Source organism: Cucumis melo, chromosome 3 (assembly GCF_025177605.1).
Source record: "Cucumis melo cultivar AY chromosome 3, USDA_Cmelo_AY_1.0, whole genome shotgun sequence".
Taxonomy (NCBI): domain Eukaryota; kingdom Viridiplantae; phylum Streptophyta; class Magnoliopsida; order Cucurbitales; family Cucurbitaceae; genus Cucumis; species Cucumis melo.
The window spans coordinates 28,637,602-28,657,204 of record NC_066859.1 but is presented as its reverse complement, the minus strand read 5'-3'; the positions used below and the strand labels follow the sequence as shown (position 1 = coordinate 28,657,204).

The following is a 19,603-nucleotide window of genomic DNA, read 5'->3' as shown; positions in this document are numbered from 1 at the left end:
GTTAATTAAATAAATATTTATTATAATTTTTTTTAATGGAAAGGGTCAAAGCAATATTAAAGTTCAAACCACTTCATTTTGATAAGTACTTGGGATATCTTATTTTAGCTTTTATAAATTCTTATCCTTTACGGACAAAGCTTTAATAGACCTTTTTTTTTTTTTGTTTTGTTAATTTAATTATTATTACTATAATTTAAAAATTAATTCCCACGTCATTTTGCTAAATGTTGATTTTCCCTTTTTGATAATGGGCACCAACTTTTATGTTCACCCAATGCTCCAATAGAAAGCTATTTAAAAGTTTATCTCCAAAGTTTACTAAAAAGAAAGGTTTATCTTCCACGTAAATTTTATTATTTTTAATTTTAAAACATTGTACAATTAAACTCGACTAATCCACATATAGAAAATTAACGAGAAAAAATTACCTAAAATCTACATTATTACAAATTGATTGTTTTTTTACATAACTAAATTGTGATTAAATTAGATGTAAGAATGATTGGATTATTAGTATGTCTTAGTTAATAATTTAGACTAATTACCGTTAAATTAGTTATTTTGAATAGGTTGTAATACTCAATGGATGTGGACTTTTGAATATAAAGTTTTTGTTTTTAGATATTGTTTTCTCTCAATTCTTACGAATAAATTTTCTTCATTTCGATTATAAATTTGGCCTAATATCCTACGAGCGGTATAAAAGACTAAAGTTTAAAATAAACTTGATAAACTAAGATAGAAATAAAAATAAATTCACGCATAGAGCTAGTTTTTAGTTACATGCATTTATATTCATATTAGTGGTATATATGTGTATATGACATTTATATATATATGTTTGTCTTGTCATATTCTTTGTCATTAATTTAAATCAATTTGATTTATCTTTTTTTCTTCTCCGTTCTTTGTTTGTATCTCACTTTTCTCTTTAATATAAAGTTTTTCTTTTCATGGTATGACACATTATTTTGAGATCATCAAGGTAAATAGTGTCACATTCAATCTTACTTAAGATTTATTTATTTTGCCTTTTTCATTTTGAAAAATCTTTGAGATATTTTTCTCATAGGTTTCTCTTGAAATGTGTTGTAGGGAATGGAAGGATTTTGATTTTGTGTGTCTTATTATTGGTTTTTTCCAATGTCTACTTCTATAAAGTATGTTTGTTAATTTTCATATAATTGACCTAACGTCTCTTTTATAATTATTTAGTGTGTTTCCTTTAGATTTAAGGTAACATAAATTACTTTATGACTATATCTATACCCAAGATAAAATGAATAATAATATTCAATCCATAATACTTTTGAACCGACTTTGACATTTTTTTTTGTTTGGAAAAAACAATTTGAAATTGACATATGATGCATGCAAAATAATATTTATTTTCATTCTATAATAATTTCTTGTGTAACTTCCAAAATAGCTTTTAGGCAATGGTTATTTATCAAATGTATAATTCTGAAAAGAACAAAAATCAAAATTATATTGAATTTAAATTTAGCAATTCTACATTTAATATAACGTCCCAAATAATTTTTAGTGAAAACGTTACATCATTGACACCCAAAAGCCAAAACCTAACCATATATCGTATTAAGCCTCTTTGCTGAATGAATGGGGAAGATAATATATATTAAACTCCAATAACTAAGTAATTAAATTCTTTAATCCCTTAGTAAGTTTTTACCACAATGCAATTACCAACAAACACAAAACTATATGCTGAGGATCCCATTGACAAAAAAAAAAAAAAAAAAAAAAAAAAATTGTTATATATTTTCTTTATACATGTTACATGAGTCGTTACATGTCTCGTTACGAATTTATTTTAAGCTATAATCTAATTTTATTTAATATGATATTAAAGTTGGCGTAAAAACTCAAATAAAAATTTTGTCTTAAATAAATTAAAAATTTGATTTAAAAAATGAGGTGAACAATTTTCCTTTATTTTTAATTTAATTTTTTTTTTGAAAGTGTACTATATAAGCTTAATGTTTACAAAAAAGAGAAAAGAAATGTTTTACAACACATTATATGTAACAAAATGCCAAAATGAGGACTAAAAGAAGAAATGGCTAAAAATTGTAAAGGTAAAGAGGGAAAAAGAAAAGGAAAGAAATGAGAAAAAGAAAAGGGTTTGTGTAGGTGTGGAAATGCATGTAATTTGACGGTTTATATATATATATATATATGCTTAATTTTGAAAAGCAAAGTCCACTCTCGTCTCCACCTTTTATAAGATAAACAAATAATCTTACTTATCTTCATTGTCATTAAGTATATATCTTCTCTCCTTTCTGTGATATGTTTTGACACCCTGTCAAGTTTCCGGCGGGGGGTTTGCCGTGCTCCGGCGGGGGAGCACACGGATCCACGTTGAAGTTGCGGCGGCTGCTGCCACGTTATTTTTGTTTTTTTCCAAATGGATGCTTTATGATTGGCACACTAGGTCAAAGGCCATTGTAAAGGAAAAAACTTTCCTTTGATTTGATTGGAGATTGGACCCCAAGAATTTTATCAAATTTATTAATCTATTTAGAAAAAAAAAAAAGAACTTAAAAATTAAAAATAGTTTTCGATCTCTAGAACTTTCGTTGATTATATTAACAATTTTTTCACTGACGTTTCATTTTTATTGCATTTGAGTTTTATTCTGTCGCTAATATAATATTTTATACTTAAATTTGTAAAGATTTAATTAAGATTTTAATTATTTTCATATCTAATGTATCAATTATTCGTTAATTTTTTTACAAAACAAAAATTTTAGAGATATATTAAAGTTTAAACGAGAGATTGGAAAAAGGGACAATAAATTGAGGAAATGATGTGCGAGAATAATCCAATTCTTAATTCTTAATGCACAAACTTTGACCCTTTTTTTAAAAAAATTTAATATATAATTTGAATATCCTTTGCCATAAGTAATAATAATAAAAAACTATTGATCATAATTAAGGCATCAAACTTTTAATTCTTCATTGTTTTTTTCAATTATGTACTTGTAAGGTAGTTAATAAACATTTTTAGTCACTAATTTTCTTTTTATAAAAAGTTTTAAAATACCTCAAATATATTTTTAATAACTATTTTAAATAACTATTATACGGCATTGTAAGTTAAAATATTAAAATTATCTTTAATCTCTAAAATTATTTGGAGACTAGAAAGTAAAGGTATATGGTGAAAACTTTAATATTGAATATAGATATTCTTAGACTAAGATCTAATGTTTATAATTTATAATTTTAATTTTAAAGTATTTTTAAAACTATTACAATATTCATTTAACTAACAAAATAAGGAAATTTGAGAGTGGAATTGAAACAACAAAATTCTTTACTAATTAATTATGTTATAAAATGTACAAAGTGTGCATTAATTTAAATGTCGTCTCCAATATTATATTGAAAAAAATAAAAACAAACAAATAATTCCAACAAGACTTTGAAAATTAGACTTATTGCAAAAGTAGTGAAGAATATTTAGTTAGGAAAGAATCAAATTCGATTAGCAAAAAACCCACTAATTTATGCTTCAATTAACCATTAATTTACTCAAAGCCATGACTTGAAAGCCTTCATATGAACATTCGAATTTGGTTTATTGACTTTTTGTCCAATTTTATCAAATATTCCCTCGTTTATCTTCTATGTTTCTATATTACCATTAGAACCACTAAAAAAACAATCAAAACTTATTCACTAAAAAAACAAAAAGAACCCCACAATTTTTTAATCAAAATTTAACTAGTATTTATTCGAGATAGATGGCTTAAAATTAGTTAATATTTATTGAATGAACTAATTGAGATGACGTTTAAATTTAAAAGATTCAATTTGAATCTATAAAAAAAATTATAGTACAACGAATACAATTGGAGGACTTGAACAAACACTTGAATCTTTAATCTCATTGTGGAATATGTATATGGCTTAACTACTTAACTAAATTATACTATAAATCAAAATGATATTTTTGTAGCAATTAGTCAAATACAATTTAACCTATTCTAACTCAAAATTTCCTCTAATAGTAAATTATCTTTTCATTGGTACAAGAATATAAAGAATACAAAGAAACCAAGATTCATAATTTAATTATATTTTTAAAATAATATATGCATTACATTAAATAAATGAGAATTCAAAATTTTCAACTTACAAAAAGATTGCTTGCTAAATATAAATACACACCCAGTAGTAGTTTAATGTAACGTAAAAATTGTCTTTTCCTACATTTTCATCTAAAGTTATTCTAAACACATTAATCAATAGATTAAACTTTATCACATAAAAAATAAAAAATTATTTATTCTTGAAGGAACAATTTCTACTTTCATCAATTATAATAATTTTATTAGTACAAGAATAAAAAGTGAATCCATGTATGTATAGACTTTAAAATATACTTTTTATATTAAAAATATCAATAAACATTTTTGTACAAAATCGAACATCTAACTCCGAAGTCAAAAATAATATTTTCATGTTTATTTTTTCCTCCAGGGGAGTTCCACCTGAGGAAGCAGGGCCAGTTTTCACCCATGAATGAAGATTCATACATTGCGAGAAAACATATACAACGGACTAACCAATTGCAAAAATTTTGTCACATTACATGTAATTAAAATAATTAATTACATCCCAACATGGAAAGTTCAAACAAATTTTTTTTAGAAAATAAAAAAGATATTTACATTACAATACATTTGTATTTAATAAAAATAATTACATAAAAATAATTTCAAAGAGAGCCTTCTCCTCCGCGGGAGTTGCTCTGTTATTTAGAGCAGCATTGCTCTGACTTGTAAAGTCAATCTCTTTATCTCTTTTCCTCATCTTCCACTCTCAACTCCATTTATATAAACACATCAAGAGAGAGAAAACTCCAAATAAAAACAAAGAGGAGACAGAGAGAGAGAGCTTCTCTTTTCAGAGATGAAATTTTGATTTTGTTTGAGAAATTCAGAGACCTGATTTTGCAAAGATATACAGCAATGCAGTGTATCTTTAATTCATGATCTCAATTTTTGCACAAACTATGTAATTTTTCTTCTTCTTCTTCTTCTTTAATCATCAATGGGGTTTCTTCAAACCCATTTTGTTTCTTCTTCCTCTGTTTTGTTTCACTCTCTGTTTTTGATCATCTTCTTTAAAGGTAATGCTTGGATCTTCTTGTTCTTTTCGTTTAAATTGATCATCTTTGAAACTAATTTTCTTAATCGGTTTTCTTAAAAGGCGTTTCTGGAGCTGGATTTACATTTGTAAATCGATGCGATTTCACTGTTTGGCCGGGAATTCTTGGCAACCCCCAATTGGAATCCACTGGGTTCGAGCTATCTCCCGGTGCGACGCGTTCATTTCAAGCGCCTCCAGGTTGGTCCGGCAGGTTCTGGGGTCGGACCGGCTGTTCGTTTGACCCGGCCACTGGTCAGGGTAATTGTCAAACGGCTGATTGTGGATCAAACCAAATAGAATGCAATGGCGCCGGAGCTACTCCGCCGGCGACTCTAGCAGAGTTTACGATCGGCGGAGGTGCCGGTGGGCAGGACTTTTACGATGTCAGTTTGGTCGACGGTTACAACATTCCGATGGTGGTCGATGCCACTGGTGGGAGCGGCGAGTGTCAGTCGACTGGATGCGCGGCGGAGCTGAACCGGCGGTGCCCGGCTGAGCTACGCGCTGGCGAAGGAAAGGCGTGTAGGAGCGCGTGTGAGGCGTTTGGGAACCCAGAATACTGCTGCAGCGGCGCGTACAACTCACCCGCCGCTTGTAAACCATCGATTTACTCGGAAATGTTCAAATCGGCTTGCCCTAAATCGTATAGCTATGCGTTTGATGACGCAACAAGCACTTTTACTTGTAGTGGAGCAGATTACACCATTACATTCTGCCCTTCGTCCGCAAGGTAAACCCTATTCTCTCTCTCTCTCTCTCCACCCACCAACCTTCTCTTCGTATAAAATCAACTTTTTTACACCAAAGTGCAAACATCTATCCTTTTGATCGAAGTTATCTAATATTTGGTTTTATATTTTTAAACACAATTACTAAAATTGTGTTTATATGCTATGAAAGTGATTTTTTGGATTAACTTTTCCTAATGTTAGCTAATACATAATTTTGAAATACAAAAATATGTTTCTTTGGCACTCAATAAAACCAATCCAAATTAGCTAAAAGTCACTCTCAACTTAAGAATTTTTCGGTGGAAGCCGGTAGATATTACCATTAATGAAAATTTGAATTTGTATCTAACCATTAGTTATTAAGTTGAATATCTAAAGTGAGTTTAAAAGTGATAATTGTACTTCATCCATTTTTTTACAATGTATTGATCGAGTAAAATCTAACCATTTATCTAAGTGGTTAGTTAGTTGATCGATTTGTTTAAACTATTAAAAAGGCATACAAAAAATGTATGATTTTTCATGTTCATTTCATTAGTTTACTGCTAAATCTTTTCACTTGTTTAGAAAGTTAGAATGTAAAATTTTATCACACGCCATGGAGTAGTTTCCTTTTAACCTTTTGGCATTCACATTGCTTTTCTTTTTTCCTACAAACAATCTAACATAAAAAAGTTGAATCATTACCTGTAAAGTTACTACTTTGACAGTCATCTTCCTCACACCCTCCTTTCTTCTTTTTTATTTTTTTCAGCCAAAAATCAGAAAGAGACCCGTCAAGCCGAGGCGACGGGCCATTTGTGTCGTTCGACAGTTCATGGCTGCCGGACTTTATCACCGGAGAAGGATCATCCAAAACAATCCTTTTGTCTTCAACTTTGAATTCAACATTGTTTTTTCTTCTTTCTTTCATTTTCTTTTTTCATTAGATTTTTGTTTTCCACTTCTCTTTTCTTTTCTAGTTCTCAATTCTTAGACAAAATGTTTTCTTTTTCCTTTCTTCATTCACAATTTCTTTGATTTTTGTAATATATACATACATATATATATATATATATATATATATATATATTAAAGAAATTGTTGAGAAAGAGACTTTTAATTTGTTAAATAATTTTGTTGTGTTGTTAAAAAAAGAAAAAAAAGGAAACCCAAGTTTCCAAGCCACTTGTACAGTATTGATTCTCTTGTTATATATGTGTATTTTACTAAAAAAATAATAATAAAGGAAGGAAAATGATTAGTTAATTGGAAAGGAATAAGTGGCTTTTTCATCTGCAAATGGAAAGGTGGGTTGCTTCAGTTTGAATATGAAAGATATGGTTGGGTGGAAGGTGGTGGCTGGCGGTGGCGGTGACGGTGGTTGTGGTGACGGTGGTGGAGAACCTGCTGTAAAGAACCAACTTTGCTGGACTATGAAGATTGGTTATTTTTAATGATTTTGGTGCAATTATGCCTTTTTTTTTCGTTTGCTTTTCTTTTTAATTCGTGATGAAGATCTACCCATCGTCGTCGTTTCTTTACTCTTACGATGAAGACTAAGATGGTCCCACTGCTATGACTGAATTATCTTCTAATTCTATTATTTATTTTATTAGTTCATGAATGATTACGACCAACTAACAACTCAGGTTGAAATTAATCACACAAAATAGTTGCAAATATAACAATTAAATCCAAAATATCAGTATTTTATCAATATTTTAAAAAAATTTACGAATATAACAAATTTTTCTATAAAAATCTATCAGTGATAGACCATAACATAATTGATAGATAATAAAAGTCTATCAGAGATATAAATCTATTGTTAATAGACATTGCTATATTTGAGAATTTTTTAAAAATATTATTATACGTTTAATTATTATCACTAAAATTGTTACTCATTATAATATCTCTATTCTTTAATTCAAAGAAAAATTATAAAATTAAGATATCAATTAGCTCAAGTAAATTTTCATTTTTTATCGAACATAAAAATTCATTAAAAAAATGATGATATGATTAGCATTAACATTTGACCTAACACACAACCAATCAGGTCGTTGTGGGTTGGAGAGTTTGATAGAAACTCACCCAAACCTAAACCAACCAACTGATGTATCATATACATAACTATATCTCACCAACAATCCTCTCTAAAATGACATCATAAATTTAATTCTAATGCTTAACTAACAATCGTATCCAGGAATCTTTCATTGAGATTAGGTTACTGTAATCAAACCAAATTTTCGCAAGACTCTAGTAGGTTTGTGACTTTTTATTTGGAATGAACACACAACACCACAAATAATGGCAATAGGTCATTTTGAACACATTAAGACATTCCGAATGTGATTGTTATAAAGTGGGCTAAAAGGATTCCTCACTTCTTTGTTTTACTTAAAAATATATTTTTAACCTCTGAACGGGTCATCCCAAACATTTTCAAACCCACCGTTAATCTTTAGAAAAAGAACCACAAGATAATAATTTATAGGAATGGAAATTTCATACATTCTTTAAAATGCACTCATAGAATAGCCAGCTCAACTCCATTTATTCTTTTCTTATGAAATTTAGCATAAAGTTCTGTGTCAAAGGTAAGAGAATTACCGACAAAGTAACAAAAACAATCGAAAGAAAAAATGAAATTGAAAATATCGCTCTCGGCACCACATGTACAGGAAGCTAAGCACACAAGCCCAGTCATTTTCAAAGCAAAAGAACTACTACAACCCCAAGCCCAAGTCAAGAAACCAAAAGAATGGAACACTACTACACAAGGATTGCCTCACTGGAAATAATAATCAAGGAGTTCAGAGCAGAGCAAGTTGTGAACTTACTAGAACCGGAGATTACTCTTCAGCATGCGAATGAGGGAGATGTTACCCTGTGTTCTAAGTTTTTCGCCTTTGGCTGATTTTTTCCCATTTCTGTTTACCTGCTGATAAGCAAAAAGAACCTAGAAACCATCACAAATTCAGATTGAATGATAGTGGAACCCAGAACATTTCGTAGCGTGACATTTTCCCATCAACTAAAGTTAAAAAATATCCCAGATTCTACACAACAAGTACAAGCATTATCATGGTAAGATCAAAGATCGTCGTTGATTACTAATCAATTAAAACCGAAAAAATTTAAATACTCAGCAAGCATACATGTCTACACATACAGCCAGGACTGACCTTTGACGCCTCAATATCATCCTCGACATGCATATTGCTGAAATCCCGCAATAGTGTGGATGATGCGGGCAAAAGTCTCCTGAAATATCGTCATAATAAGAGTTATGCAGAAAAAAGAAGATGAAAGTTGCAAGTACATCAAGCTAACAGCTCCAACAAAGCTGAATGAAAGAGTAATTTTACAGATCAGCAAACTTGATGCACCTACTGACTCTAACCTTTTTGGTTTCTCTAGTTTGCATGAGTTGTCAGTGCTTGGATCACTGCAATGCACATCCTTTTTGTGCTCTTGTTCTTGATAAGATTCAACATCCTCGGTGGGAGGTACATGTTGAGAATCCGGAAATTCCTGAAAATAAAATAAATTAAATCAGCAATTGTTACATAAACGAAAACTATTGCTCTAGTCAGGAAAACTTTCATCTTTGGGTTCAACTTGCTATATTTATCCATTTAATTAAAAGCCATTGTAGCAACTGTAGTGACCATATCTCAATACAAAGTTAACCAATGGTTACATTCATTAGTTTAGGGTATAGATCCGTCTTAAAATGCGTTCAAAGAGCTCTAACAGAAAGATACCCCCAAGAGTTCCTGGTCTTCATTCAAGGCACCTGAATCCCTGAACAATATAAATGAAGCGAAGTTCAGAAATCTAATGTTATTGAACTGGTTGAAAGAAAACAATACATTAACTCACCTATCGGACTCCTCTGAAGTTGATTGATTTAATGATGTATCAGGTACAAGTTGAGTTTCACATGCATGAGCATCGCAGTGAATATTGGAGCCTATTTGTAAATGTGATTCGACTGAGGTAGATTCCTAATCCAGTAATTGAAACGTCAGAAGCCATAGATCATAGCAATAAATGTATTTTAGAGAAAAAAACAAAAAGAAAAAAATCACTAATACTATTAAATGCTTCCTTTACCATATTTTAACACTCCTTGTAGATGTAACAAGGACTAACTAATTAAAAATTAAAAACAGCAGCATTCAAAATTACGCAACTTCATTTACCTATCAATTATGCTCTAAGAGTCTAAACTATACTGGATTAAAATTGCCTGTTAATCAAGTATATTTAGCAAGACGCACATGTTAATTCGTTCAAAGGTAGTCCAAATTCATACGAACTAATTTTCATATATTCAATATAAATAGAAACCAGTATGCTCAATAAGGTTCAACGTCCCCAAATGAATTACATTATAAACTGACATCCATGCGTGAGGCTCCTTGAAGTCTAGAGATTCAAACCCAAGCAAACATTTCAGTGCGGTCTATTTAGCTAAAGGATTCTCCTTCCGTTTCTATCTAGTTGAAAGTATGTTACTCCTATTTTAATTTACACATTATACAGAACAAATAAAAATTTATACATAAATCAGGTTTAGAAAATCCTTCTTTCTGACAAACAAAATATACATGCAGTTTAAGCTCCCTGAAAACGTTGCCATATGAAAAAGAAATTGGCAATACACGTTATTCATGGTCTCCAGTAATGAAGTTCATCAAGCCGGCGAGAAATTGAGAATACAGAACCACCAAACATGTTGTCTGTCTAATTCATAAACACAGAAAACAGTAATTCAAAGCTAGGACATAAAAGTTGATTTTAACCTCTTGCTCACTGAGTTTGTCCAACTCTACCGATGAACAGCTGTCATGCTTCACCAATTTATGGGACTGCTGGGTGCTAAAGGCTAATTGGAAGCGAGCGAGTCAATCAGTTGAAATCAAAAGAGAGGCAGAAAATAGAATCAGCAACAGTTTCCGGAGAAATTAAAATTAAGATGTATGGGGATTAGTGTCAGCACGCATTTTGCTTGGAGTGTAGTGATGGAACATATTGATTTAAAAGAATTACTCGAGCATTCACAGCTAAATCCCCAATGTTTGGTCATTCGTAAGCAAATGAAATTGGAAAAAAAAGAAAAAAGACTGATTCCTTGATATGGAGCCAGACTGATCAAGCAACACAAGATCATGCATGAGTTAGAAATATTGATTCTTAAGTACATAATAGACTTAATCTTACAAGCTACTCATTTTGGACTAATAAAAAATTGAAGAAAATAGAAACAAAAAATTGTATGAAACAATCTTCCACACAAGCAGTAAAGATATTTCATGGACTTGTTAAACCAGCAACGACACAAGCATGTTAGACCCTAACACGTAAATTTGATCATAATGTCACAGATTCGCACTTACTATTAAGAATGATCTCCTGTACAGTCGACAATTGAATAAGAATAGCTTGTAAAAGATCAAACGCTTCCAACTTCCAATTATCTTAGACTTATGATAAGAGTGTTCACCCTAAAAGTTTTTATTACCCACATTTTGAATTTGGCAGGTATTCACAGTTCATCTCTCTAAAGGATGTTACTGTTAGAGATGTACTATAGTAGTTTCCACATTAAAAATTAGTCACAGCGTGTGGTACCTATAGGATTTGTTGTCGGACAACTATCATCTGCTTCCACATATGTAAGTTTTTTCGCCGTGTTGCACTTGTTCCTAGGAGTGGTCTCGTCTATACTGTCTGTATGTGCCTCTTTAACTTCATCAAGTTTTGAGCAACACTGGATAACATGAAAAGAAAATTAAATCTTTCCATAAAATGCAATTTTGTGAAGTACAGAAGCAGAAACATTGATCTTGTGGATTTTAAGTTTCTTACCATATCAACCATTTATTGAAAAAACGAAATACAGTTCATCCAGTACACTAGAATCATCTAATCTATTACCAACAAGTTTAACCTTGTCTATTGGAATGCAAAGAAGGCCTTGAGATAAAAACAGATATCCTGCGATGACCACTATACTAAAAGAAATCTTAGAAAGACCACAATGTAAGGGTAAAGCTCCCCAGCCCCCCTCTTCGAACAAACTGTCAAGGGTTCATTAAACCTAGATTCACATAACAAAGACATTATATTTCTTAAATTTCACAAGGTCTATAATAGTCCACAACTCAACTTTGAAATTAGAGACGTCAAACAACTTAATTAGCAAATTTAAGAACTGATTTGCAACGGTAAACAACAAAATATTTTTTTATATTTTTATAGCACTAGGTTTGATGAAGTTGAGATCCAAATCGGACAATAGAAAAAAGAAAGATAAACAAAAATAGATGTTAAATAATGTGCTTACATTTATATCTTCATAGAGAGAGGAGCCACGTCTTTCTGGAGATTTTCCCTCAGATTCCTTCACTTTGATGAAAGAGTTCACAATTATCTGACCATAGAATCAAAGCCATGGTGGATTAGGTCAGCTGAAATAAAACAAGCTGGAAAAACCTTTTTTCTCCAAGGAACCGACCTTTCACAAAAAAGAAATGAAAGAATATAACAAGGCCATATAAAAATTTAAAACGAAAAACAAAAAAAAGCACTGCAAAAAAAAAGGGACTCAAATCCAAAGGAAGCACGGACACTATTAACTACAAAAACAACATCATGCCATCATATCATAATATACTAAAAGGAAAAAAATCTTCAAGCACACCTTGTGAGAATTGTTGAATCTGTGCTCCTCCAAATCACTATTTAACTCAAAATTTGAAGCTACTTCGACAGATGAATCCGCTTCGGCACAATCTTTCTTGGAGCAAGTACTACATCTTGTACTTTGCCATTGTTTTTCCAGCTCAAAATATCTCATCTTTTCCTGCCTAATTTCTTCTCGAAGAATTTGATTTTCATTCTCTGCACTCTTATTTTAAAACGAACATCAAAAAGATATTTTTATTATTTTCAGGTTCAGCTGATATCAAATTGATGTTTTCGATATGAAAGCAAAAGTTCAAAAACAGTACAATAATGAAATTATAGACTTGAAACAAGTCAAATACCTCTAAATAAAAATGGTTACCTTTAGTTTATCTCTATACTGCTTCAAGGTTTTCCATATGGCTTGAGAAAAATTCTGCAAAATCAAATGGTTTCTTTCAATCCCAGCCAATTCTGTACGGCTAGACTCTGTGGCTGTACCTTTGGGATGACCGGAAGGCTCTGATAGAAATTTTTAAAAAAAAATGCAATTAATAAGCTGAATCAAACCAGCAGCTCTGAAACAAGCTAGATAACTAACACAACTGAGAGAGAAAAAATGGAATAGATCACTGATAAAACTGGAATTTAACAACCTTCATGAGCAAGCAGGTCTTCCTTGTGATGTCTCTTTCCTTCATTCTGAAACCATAGATTGTCGATCAAGACAATAAGTACTCAGTAATTAAGACGTGAACAAAACTTGCCAGTGCAACATTTCAAATATGCAGTGGAAGACAAACCAAAGCTAACTTATTGTCGCTACATCCCGTTTATTACTAACGTTTACATTTTTATCGAATATCTCAATAGATATAAATAAAAAGAAAAGGCGGCATTGTGATGTTCCAAATGACATGGCAGCCAAAGAAACAAATAACTGCTGTCCACAAAAATATAGAACGTGTAAAGACTAAAGATAGAGAAAGAAACATTTTGATTGAACGGCCGCCACTAAAAAACCAGTAAAGGGAAAAAAAACAACAGAAGGGAGCGATATCGAGAAAATATGACTCATTTAAGACAATCTCAACATCCAGAAAAGATGAACAAATTACCACACAAGCTTCAGGAACACTATATTTTGTTCTTTTCTGCTCCTCAAATGTACATAACGTTTGCAATTGTCTCTTGTTGGTGTTGGATGGTTCCACGACATTGTTGAACCTAAAGAAACAGACATCAATTCAGGATCACACATAAAAGAAGTTCTGAATTTAAACAAATAGCATAAAGGTAAGTAACTTGATTTTCATATAAGGTGAAGCTTGTCTGAGAAGGAAAGTTGTATCAAGATAATCTTCTTCTCCTGCTTTCACAGTTAAAATCTACACATAAAACAAAAAAGTATGGGTAAAGAAATACGGAGGCTCACTCTTCATTAAGCACAGCCATTAGTTTTCCCAAGAGATTAACAACATTAACAGTCCCCAACAAAGTTAACATTAACCATTGTTCAAAGCAAATATGCAAATAAGGAAAGTTTAAGATGCTGCATTTAGATCTGTTCCACAAATCAGATATTGAAATAAGAACAGAATACCAAGGTCATTCGCTTCTTTCCTTCCAGGTAATCTCGAAGGTACTTGGTCAACTGTGTGGAAATAAAATAAACTTTGTCAGTTATGCTTGAGAAAATAATTTCCAGAAAAACAGAAAGATAAATAGCAATTTTTGTTTTGCAATACTTGATTGGGAACATGGGTTTAGAATGAGGAATACTCTTGAAACATTACCAAAGAGTTCTGGAAATGCTTCTGCAGTGGCTTCTTTGGATTCCTTTGGTGTTCAAACAATGACTAAAAATGAAAGAAGGATATACTATCAGTAAATATTTTTAAAAAAATATATGAAACAGGGGAACAAACCAATAAGAGGGTTAAAACAACATCCAAGTTGTGAAGATCTCAAAACCCCATGAGACAAACATAGAACCCATTAGTTCTCTCTTCATAAAACACAACATCGTGATCTCATGCCAGCTTAGAAAACCGTAAATGTACTCACTCTTTTAACCCTAACTATTTAATTGTCATGAACCTCATAGAATTTCCTAGATAGGTGGTCAAACTATTTAATCACTCTTTTAACCCTAAAGTTTCTTTACATTGTCACATACCTCGATGCCTCAATACAAGATGGATATCCCATTTGAACTAATTGAATATAGAAAATATAAAATACCTTTTAGCATTTGGAGGAAGAGAATGATAAGGCATTCACACAAGTAAGGACACGTACTCTTAGGCACAAGCCAAAAACCATTGATGTATTATTGATGAAGTTAGCTTCAAGTAATCTTGTACCCTGCAAAATATATGCATAAGACAAAAGGTAAATCATTAAGGTTCTATCATCTTCTTCTATTTCTCGACTTTTGAAAACACAGATCAGATGAATAGAATAACACGAGTATTTTATTCTAAGATGAATCATCTTGTTTTATTCTAGCAAGAAAAATATTATTTCATTGATATTTCCCTCCAACGAGAATCGTCAAATTTTATACATTTTCCATAGTATCATGTTTTATTTCAAGAATCATCTTATATTATTGCCAGAGTCATTATCTATTGGACCACTAAGTTCTACAACTACAATATGAAATGAAAGAATGACAATCATTATTAAATTAAAGATGAAATGCAGAACCTAAATCCAGACACCAAAAGAATATAGGACCTGATTCCCGGTTCTTTTCTCTTTTTCAGCTCCAGCAAGATCAGCAATGGTCAAGATGGCACAGTTCGATGCATCTTCAACTTCATCTTGGTTAGCAACTCTACGCACATTAATGATGCACTGGGACCGGCTGCAAGGATAAACAACAAAATCATAAGAGCATTATCTACTTTTCTTTACAATAAGATGCAGATATAATGCAGTAAGAGAATTGCATGAGAGAATGACCATTTTCTAAAACCCGATAACTATTATCCAGTGGCATTCAAAACGCATTTGTCCGTCACAATCACAGTGTGTTTTGCATGTGTGTTGGTAGCTCCTGGCTTAATTTGTTTCAGTTACTTGGCACTTGTTCGGGAACACTATTAAAAACATGAACTGTATTTCTAAACAAAAAAAACATTGTAAGCATGTTCGTACGTGTTTGTTCACTGCAACAAAAGTAGGGTAGAGATTTGAACCTCTTACCTTAGAGAAAGGAGTAGACGCCTTTACCACTAAACTGTGATCATTTTGTTTAAATAAATCTTTCTTAGATGTTTTTTCTTCTTTCGTTTAAACAGTTCGTCTGGGTGGTTTTATTTTTAGAATAAATATAGAAATTTTGTTCTTTCTTTTCAAACTTGTAGATTCGTGAATAATAATTTCAATCTGTCTGGTAACACTAATCTTTACAAGCTGTCCGCTTGTACAATTGTGAAAACAACAACATAACACTTCTGTGAGAACAGAAAACTATTTTAAAAACAATCTGGTCCTTCGATCTCTAAAAATTCAATCGCAATCCATTGAATCTGAAGGAAATCTGATCGAAGATACAAACGCAGGGATTTGGGGAGTCCTGTAATCCCACGTCTAAAATTAGCTAAATGCTGCTAATCCTTTCACTGAACAGACTCCCTCCTAAATTCATGGCTTTCAGCCCCCACGTCACAAATGCTAACTCACGAAATTGCTCTCACAGCCTGCCTGGTATCGTGTGCATAAAAATGTCTACATTGCATCTTGCAGCCGCTGATGCACAGCGGAAAGTGCCGAGTGCCACCACCATAAAATGTGGCAATTTGTTTCATTTGCCAACCAAACAACAATTGACTCGATTACAAAGCATATAGTAAGATATCGTGCACACGGCGATATACAATGCTTTCTTGAAGATAGAACCAAAAGATAAATCACTAAACCTCGATGTGCTATTTGCATTCGTAATTGCAGTGGCACGCTTGGTCATTGCACAAGCCACTAATGATTCAGCTTCTCCGGCTTTAGAAATTAAAACCTTCATAAAAATACGAGGATCCATCAATTTTCCTTAATCTATAATCACAATTTTCCTTCTTAATATATATAACAGACAAGCTGTAGCACAAGCCAAAAAACAAACATACAAAACAAATGTTGCTTGATTACCTCTTTAAGGCCCTTGATAGTAAACTGCTGCATAGTTAACTCACCCCCATCTGCTGAAAGATCGTACATCTTTTCTCCTTTTCCTTTTTCTGAGTATATTTCAAAGATTGACAGATAATATGATCTGCAAAAAAAACACATCACTTGCTTTCGCTGTCCAAAATGCTTTGTGAATCGTTATATCCCTTCACTAAGTTTCTTATAACACAACTGTTGCGGTAGTTCCCAGGGCATAATCTTGAACGTGTATTTAGTACACACATGATCGTCCACCGAAACTGAAAGTTAATGACAGTCGCCAAATACCTGGAGGTCTTGGAATCACTCGACTCTGTCCTGAAAATATGTTGAAGGGCCAGTGGAACCATTCCAGGAACTCTTGGACTGCCAAAAATAGTATGGGTCTTACCCGATCCGCTCGGACCAAGTGCAGTCAGCATTCCACTTTTTCCCTTCAGAAAATCCTCCACTAAAGGACTAACCATCCTCTCATACACCTCATCCTGCGAACAACGATGGATTCAGCTCACAATCGAATAACCAAAGAATCATCCACAAAAATAAGAATAAACAAAATTGGAAAAAAATAATGGCAAAAAATAACTATATTACAGTTCACCTGAGAGGATTCCATAGAAAACACGTGGGAAAATCCTTCGTAAACCTCAGACTTGCTCCGCCTAGTCTCTTGTAATGCCATGGGCGGACAGACTGTTACTGAGTGATCGTCGTTAATCGTTATACAAGCCTCATTGCTCTTCTTCTTAACATTCTTCTCCTTCGCTGCTTTCTTCTTCTGGGGGTTCTGAGGCCATACATGTCCGGACCTCGAAGAATTTTGATCACCAGGATTTCCGGACTTCTTCAAATTCTTCAGCTGCAAAGGTCGAACTCTAAGGTACACTTTCAGGTTTTCGGAGAGAGAAGTTTGAACGGATGACGATGCTGATGAATTGTCTTTAGGGTTTTGAGGGACATCCATCGCGAGAATTTCTTGAAGTGGAAATGAAGAAATGGCAGATGTAAGATTGGATTCGGCTGCTTTGGCAGCCGGCGTAGCTCTGGCTCTCCGGTGAGGGTTTCTCCGAACAGTCACCGTGTTTGGACACTGCACTGGACTGCCGTCCTCCATTTTCCGATTGCGACTGATCGCGGTCCTACTGGAACACTGGCGGGAATACGGATTTTAAAAGGCCTTATATACCACCACGAAATTTACTTCTTAGATAAATTTATATTGGCGAATTCTATTGTAATTATCCTATGGTTTATAATTGTATTAAAAAAATTAAAAAGTTATACAGGGAAAATTAGGGCATATTGATTACAAATCTGCCATTATTACTCTTTGGTAGCCTCGTATTTATACACCATTTAACGTTAAATTCTCAGATTTATATAATTGTATAAACTGTATTGTTTATATAAGTATTCAATTTTTTTCATTTATGGTTTTATTTTTAGTTAAAGTTGATTGTTCAATTTAATACTTTTAAAAGTTTAGAGTACTATTAATAATATTACAAATTTGATAGTGTATACTGTGTGACTCTGACAATTTGATTAAAAATCACTATCAAAAATACTTTTAATCACCGACGTCGTGATTTGATAGTGTTCATTTAGTTTGTTTTCAAACTAAACCTAAATTGAGATTTATGTTTTTCATTATAAAAAAGAAAACACGTGATATACAATGTTATCGAGCCTATGTAATATGATTGAACCAACATGTATGAGATATGTGAAATGTGAATTGACATTAAATGACAACAAGAACAATCAAATCAAGGAACGAGGTTCTTTATTTGTTTTTTTTCCTTTTGTCTGCCTTTTCTATTTGCAAATGTACTAGATAGAACATGGTGGATCTACAACCTTTGGTGCATAACTCAACCTTTGGTGGATCTACAACCTTTGGTGCATTAACTGTACGTGTACTATATAATTGAGTTATATTTATTTTAGATTTCGTTTTTTTTTTTTTCTCTTATACATGTTATATTTTTAAATATCTTAATTTTCATTGTCAACAGGTTCATGTGAGTCATGAACTCTCGCATATAGACTCCCGTCACTAATATATTATATTGTTAGCAGACTTCGAGAATTTGACACAACTTTTATTGTATCGGTAGATTTGTTTGCAACATATTATGTCTTTTAATAATTTATGTACGATTCTTGTGTCCGTAAGTACTCCCTTGTTAAATTTACATAAAGATGTTTTTAGAGTATTTTATTTTGTATTACGATAGAATGTAAGAGATTTGAACTACGAGCATTTTTTAATATAATAAAACGTTGCCATCATTGATATGAAAATACATCAATAATTTTAAAAACTACATCTATACTAAAAGTTAATTGAGAATCTTCTTGATCGATATTGCAACATAAGTTAAAAGCCAAAACTATGAAATAGTTGAGTTAAACTCATTTCAATATCAATATTATCATTAATTACATTTTATTTTGTTCGCCAACAAACCATGTTTATCTTTATTGTTGCATTAAATCGAACCCTAAACCTACACAAGTAATGCAATATTAGCAATTATTTTGGAGCAATACAAACAACTAGGTTTGGATCAAATATCACGAAATACAGGAGCAATAACATTAACAACAAATAAATGCACGAAGTTTTTTTTTTTTTGAACAAACACTTAACTCTCTCCAAACCAAAACGAGCTAAGTTAGACCTAAAAAAAACAAAGTATCGGAATACAATATAGCTTAAACAAAAATCATGTTTAGATTATTGGTTAGGTTCATCTAAACTAGTGGTTAGCCATTTTTCAAAAGAAAAATATGATTTGTCCTTGCTAATTTTCC

The 19,603-nt window shown here is 32.0% G+C and overlaps 3 protein-coding genes across 5 annotated transcripts in view; 1 reads left to right on the top strand and 2 right to left on the bottom strand.

Annotated features, from left to right (window-relative positions):
• LOC103488061 (multifunctional methyltransferase subunit TRM112 homolog A) overlaps positions 1–19,603 on the bottom strand; it is a 61,354-nt gene that overhangs the window by 1,866 nt on the left and 39,885 nt on the right. The gene's annotated exons all lie outside the window — the stretch shown is intronic.
• LOC103488053 (thaumatin-like protein 1) lies at positions 4,847–7,171 on the top strand. Its single transcript, XM_051082345.1, has 3 exons — positions 4,847–5,172; positions 5,253–5,922; positions 6,678–7,171. The coding sequence occupies exons 1-3, from the start codon at positions 5,094–5,096 to the stop codon at positions 6,850–6,852; spliced, it is 924 nt and encodes a 307-aa protein (XP_050938302.1). The 5' UTR covers positions 4,847–5,093; the 3' UTR covers positions 6,853–7,171.
• Positions 8,450–17,954, bottom strand: LOC103488054 (kinesin-like protein KIN-6). Of its 3 annotated transcripts, none has more exons than XM_051082341.1 (21): positions 17,385–17,954; positions 17,072–17,268; positions 16,766–16,889; positions 16,540–16,634; positions 15,353–15,482; positions 14,912–14,977; positions 14,407–14,469; positions 14,214–14,264; positions 13,916–13,998; positions 13,729–13,837; positions 13,267–13,312; positions 12,993–13,132; positions 12,627–12,833; positions 12,270–12,356; positions 11,555–11,693; positions 10,726–10,808; positions 9,800–9,924; positions 9,682–9,721; positions 9,318–9,448; positions 9,100–9,178; positions 8,450–8,873 (listed from the first exon to the last, which is right to left on the bottom strand). In XM_051082341.1, the coding sequence occupies exons 1-21, from the start codon at positions 17,895–17,897 to the stop codon at positions 8,754–8,756; spliced, it is 2,628 nt and encodes an 875-aa protein (XP_050938298.1). In that variant the 5' UTR covers positions 17,898–17,954; the 3' UTR covers positions 8,450–8,753. The 3 variants fall into 3 exon arrangements, with proteins under 3 accessions (XP_050938298.1, XP_008444819.1, XP_008444820.1); XM_008446597.3 differs by having other exon boundaries at positions 8,450–8,855; positions 17,385–17,953; XM_008446598.3 differs by having other exon boundaries at positions 8,450–8,852; positions 17,385–17,953.

What these genes read in the sequence shown, in the direction of transcription:
- LOC103488054 (XM_051082341.1), bottom strand. Translation starts at nt 17,897, where the DNA reads ATGGAGGACGGCAGTCCAGTGCAGTGTCCAAACACGGTGACTGTTCGG. An exon ending in AGAAAAGAACCGGGAATCAG is followed by an intron (nt 14,978 to 15,352) that starts GTCCTATATTCT and finishes TATATTTTGCAG; the next exon opens with GGTACAAGATTACTTGAAGC. An exon ending in TTTTTGGCTTGTGCCTAAGA is followed by an intron (nt 14,470 to 14,911) that starts GTACGTGTCCTT and finishes TTTCATTTTTAG; the next exon opens with TCATTGTTTGAACACCAAAG.
- LOC103488053 (XM_051082345.1), top strand. Translation starts at nt 5,094, where the DNA reads ATGGGGTTTCTTCAAACCCATTTTGTTTCTTCTTCCTCTGTTTTGTTT. An exon ending in TTTGATCATCTTCTTTAAAG is followed by an intron (nt 5,173 to 5,252) that starts GTAATGCTTGGA and finishes TTTTCTTAAAAG; the next exon opens with GCGTTTCTGGAGCTGGATTT. An exon ending in TTCTGCCCTTCGTCCGCAAG is followed by an intron (nt 5,923 to 6,677) that starts GTAAACCCTATT and finishes TATTTTTTTCAG; the next exon opens with CCAAAAATCAGAAAGAGACC.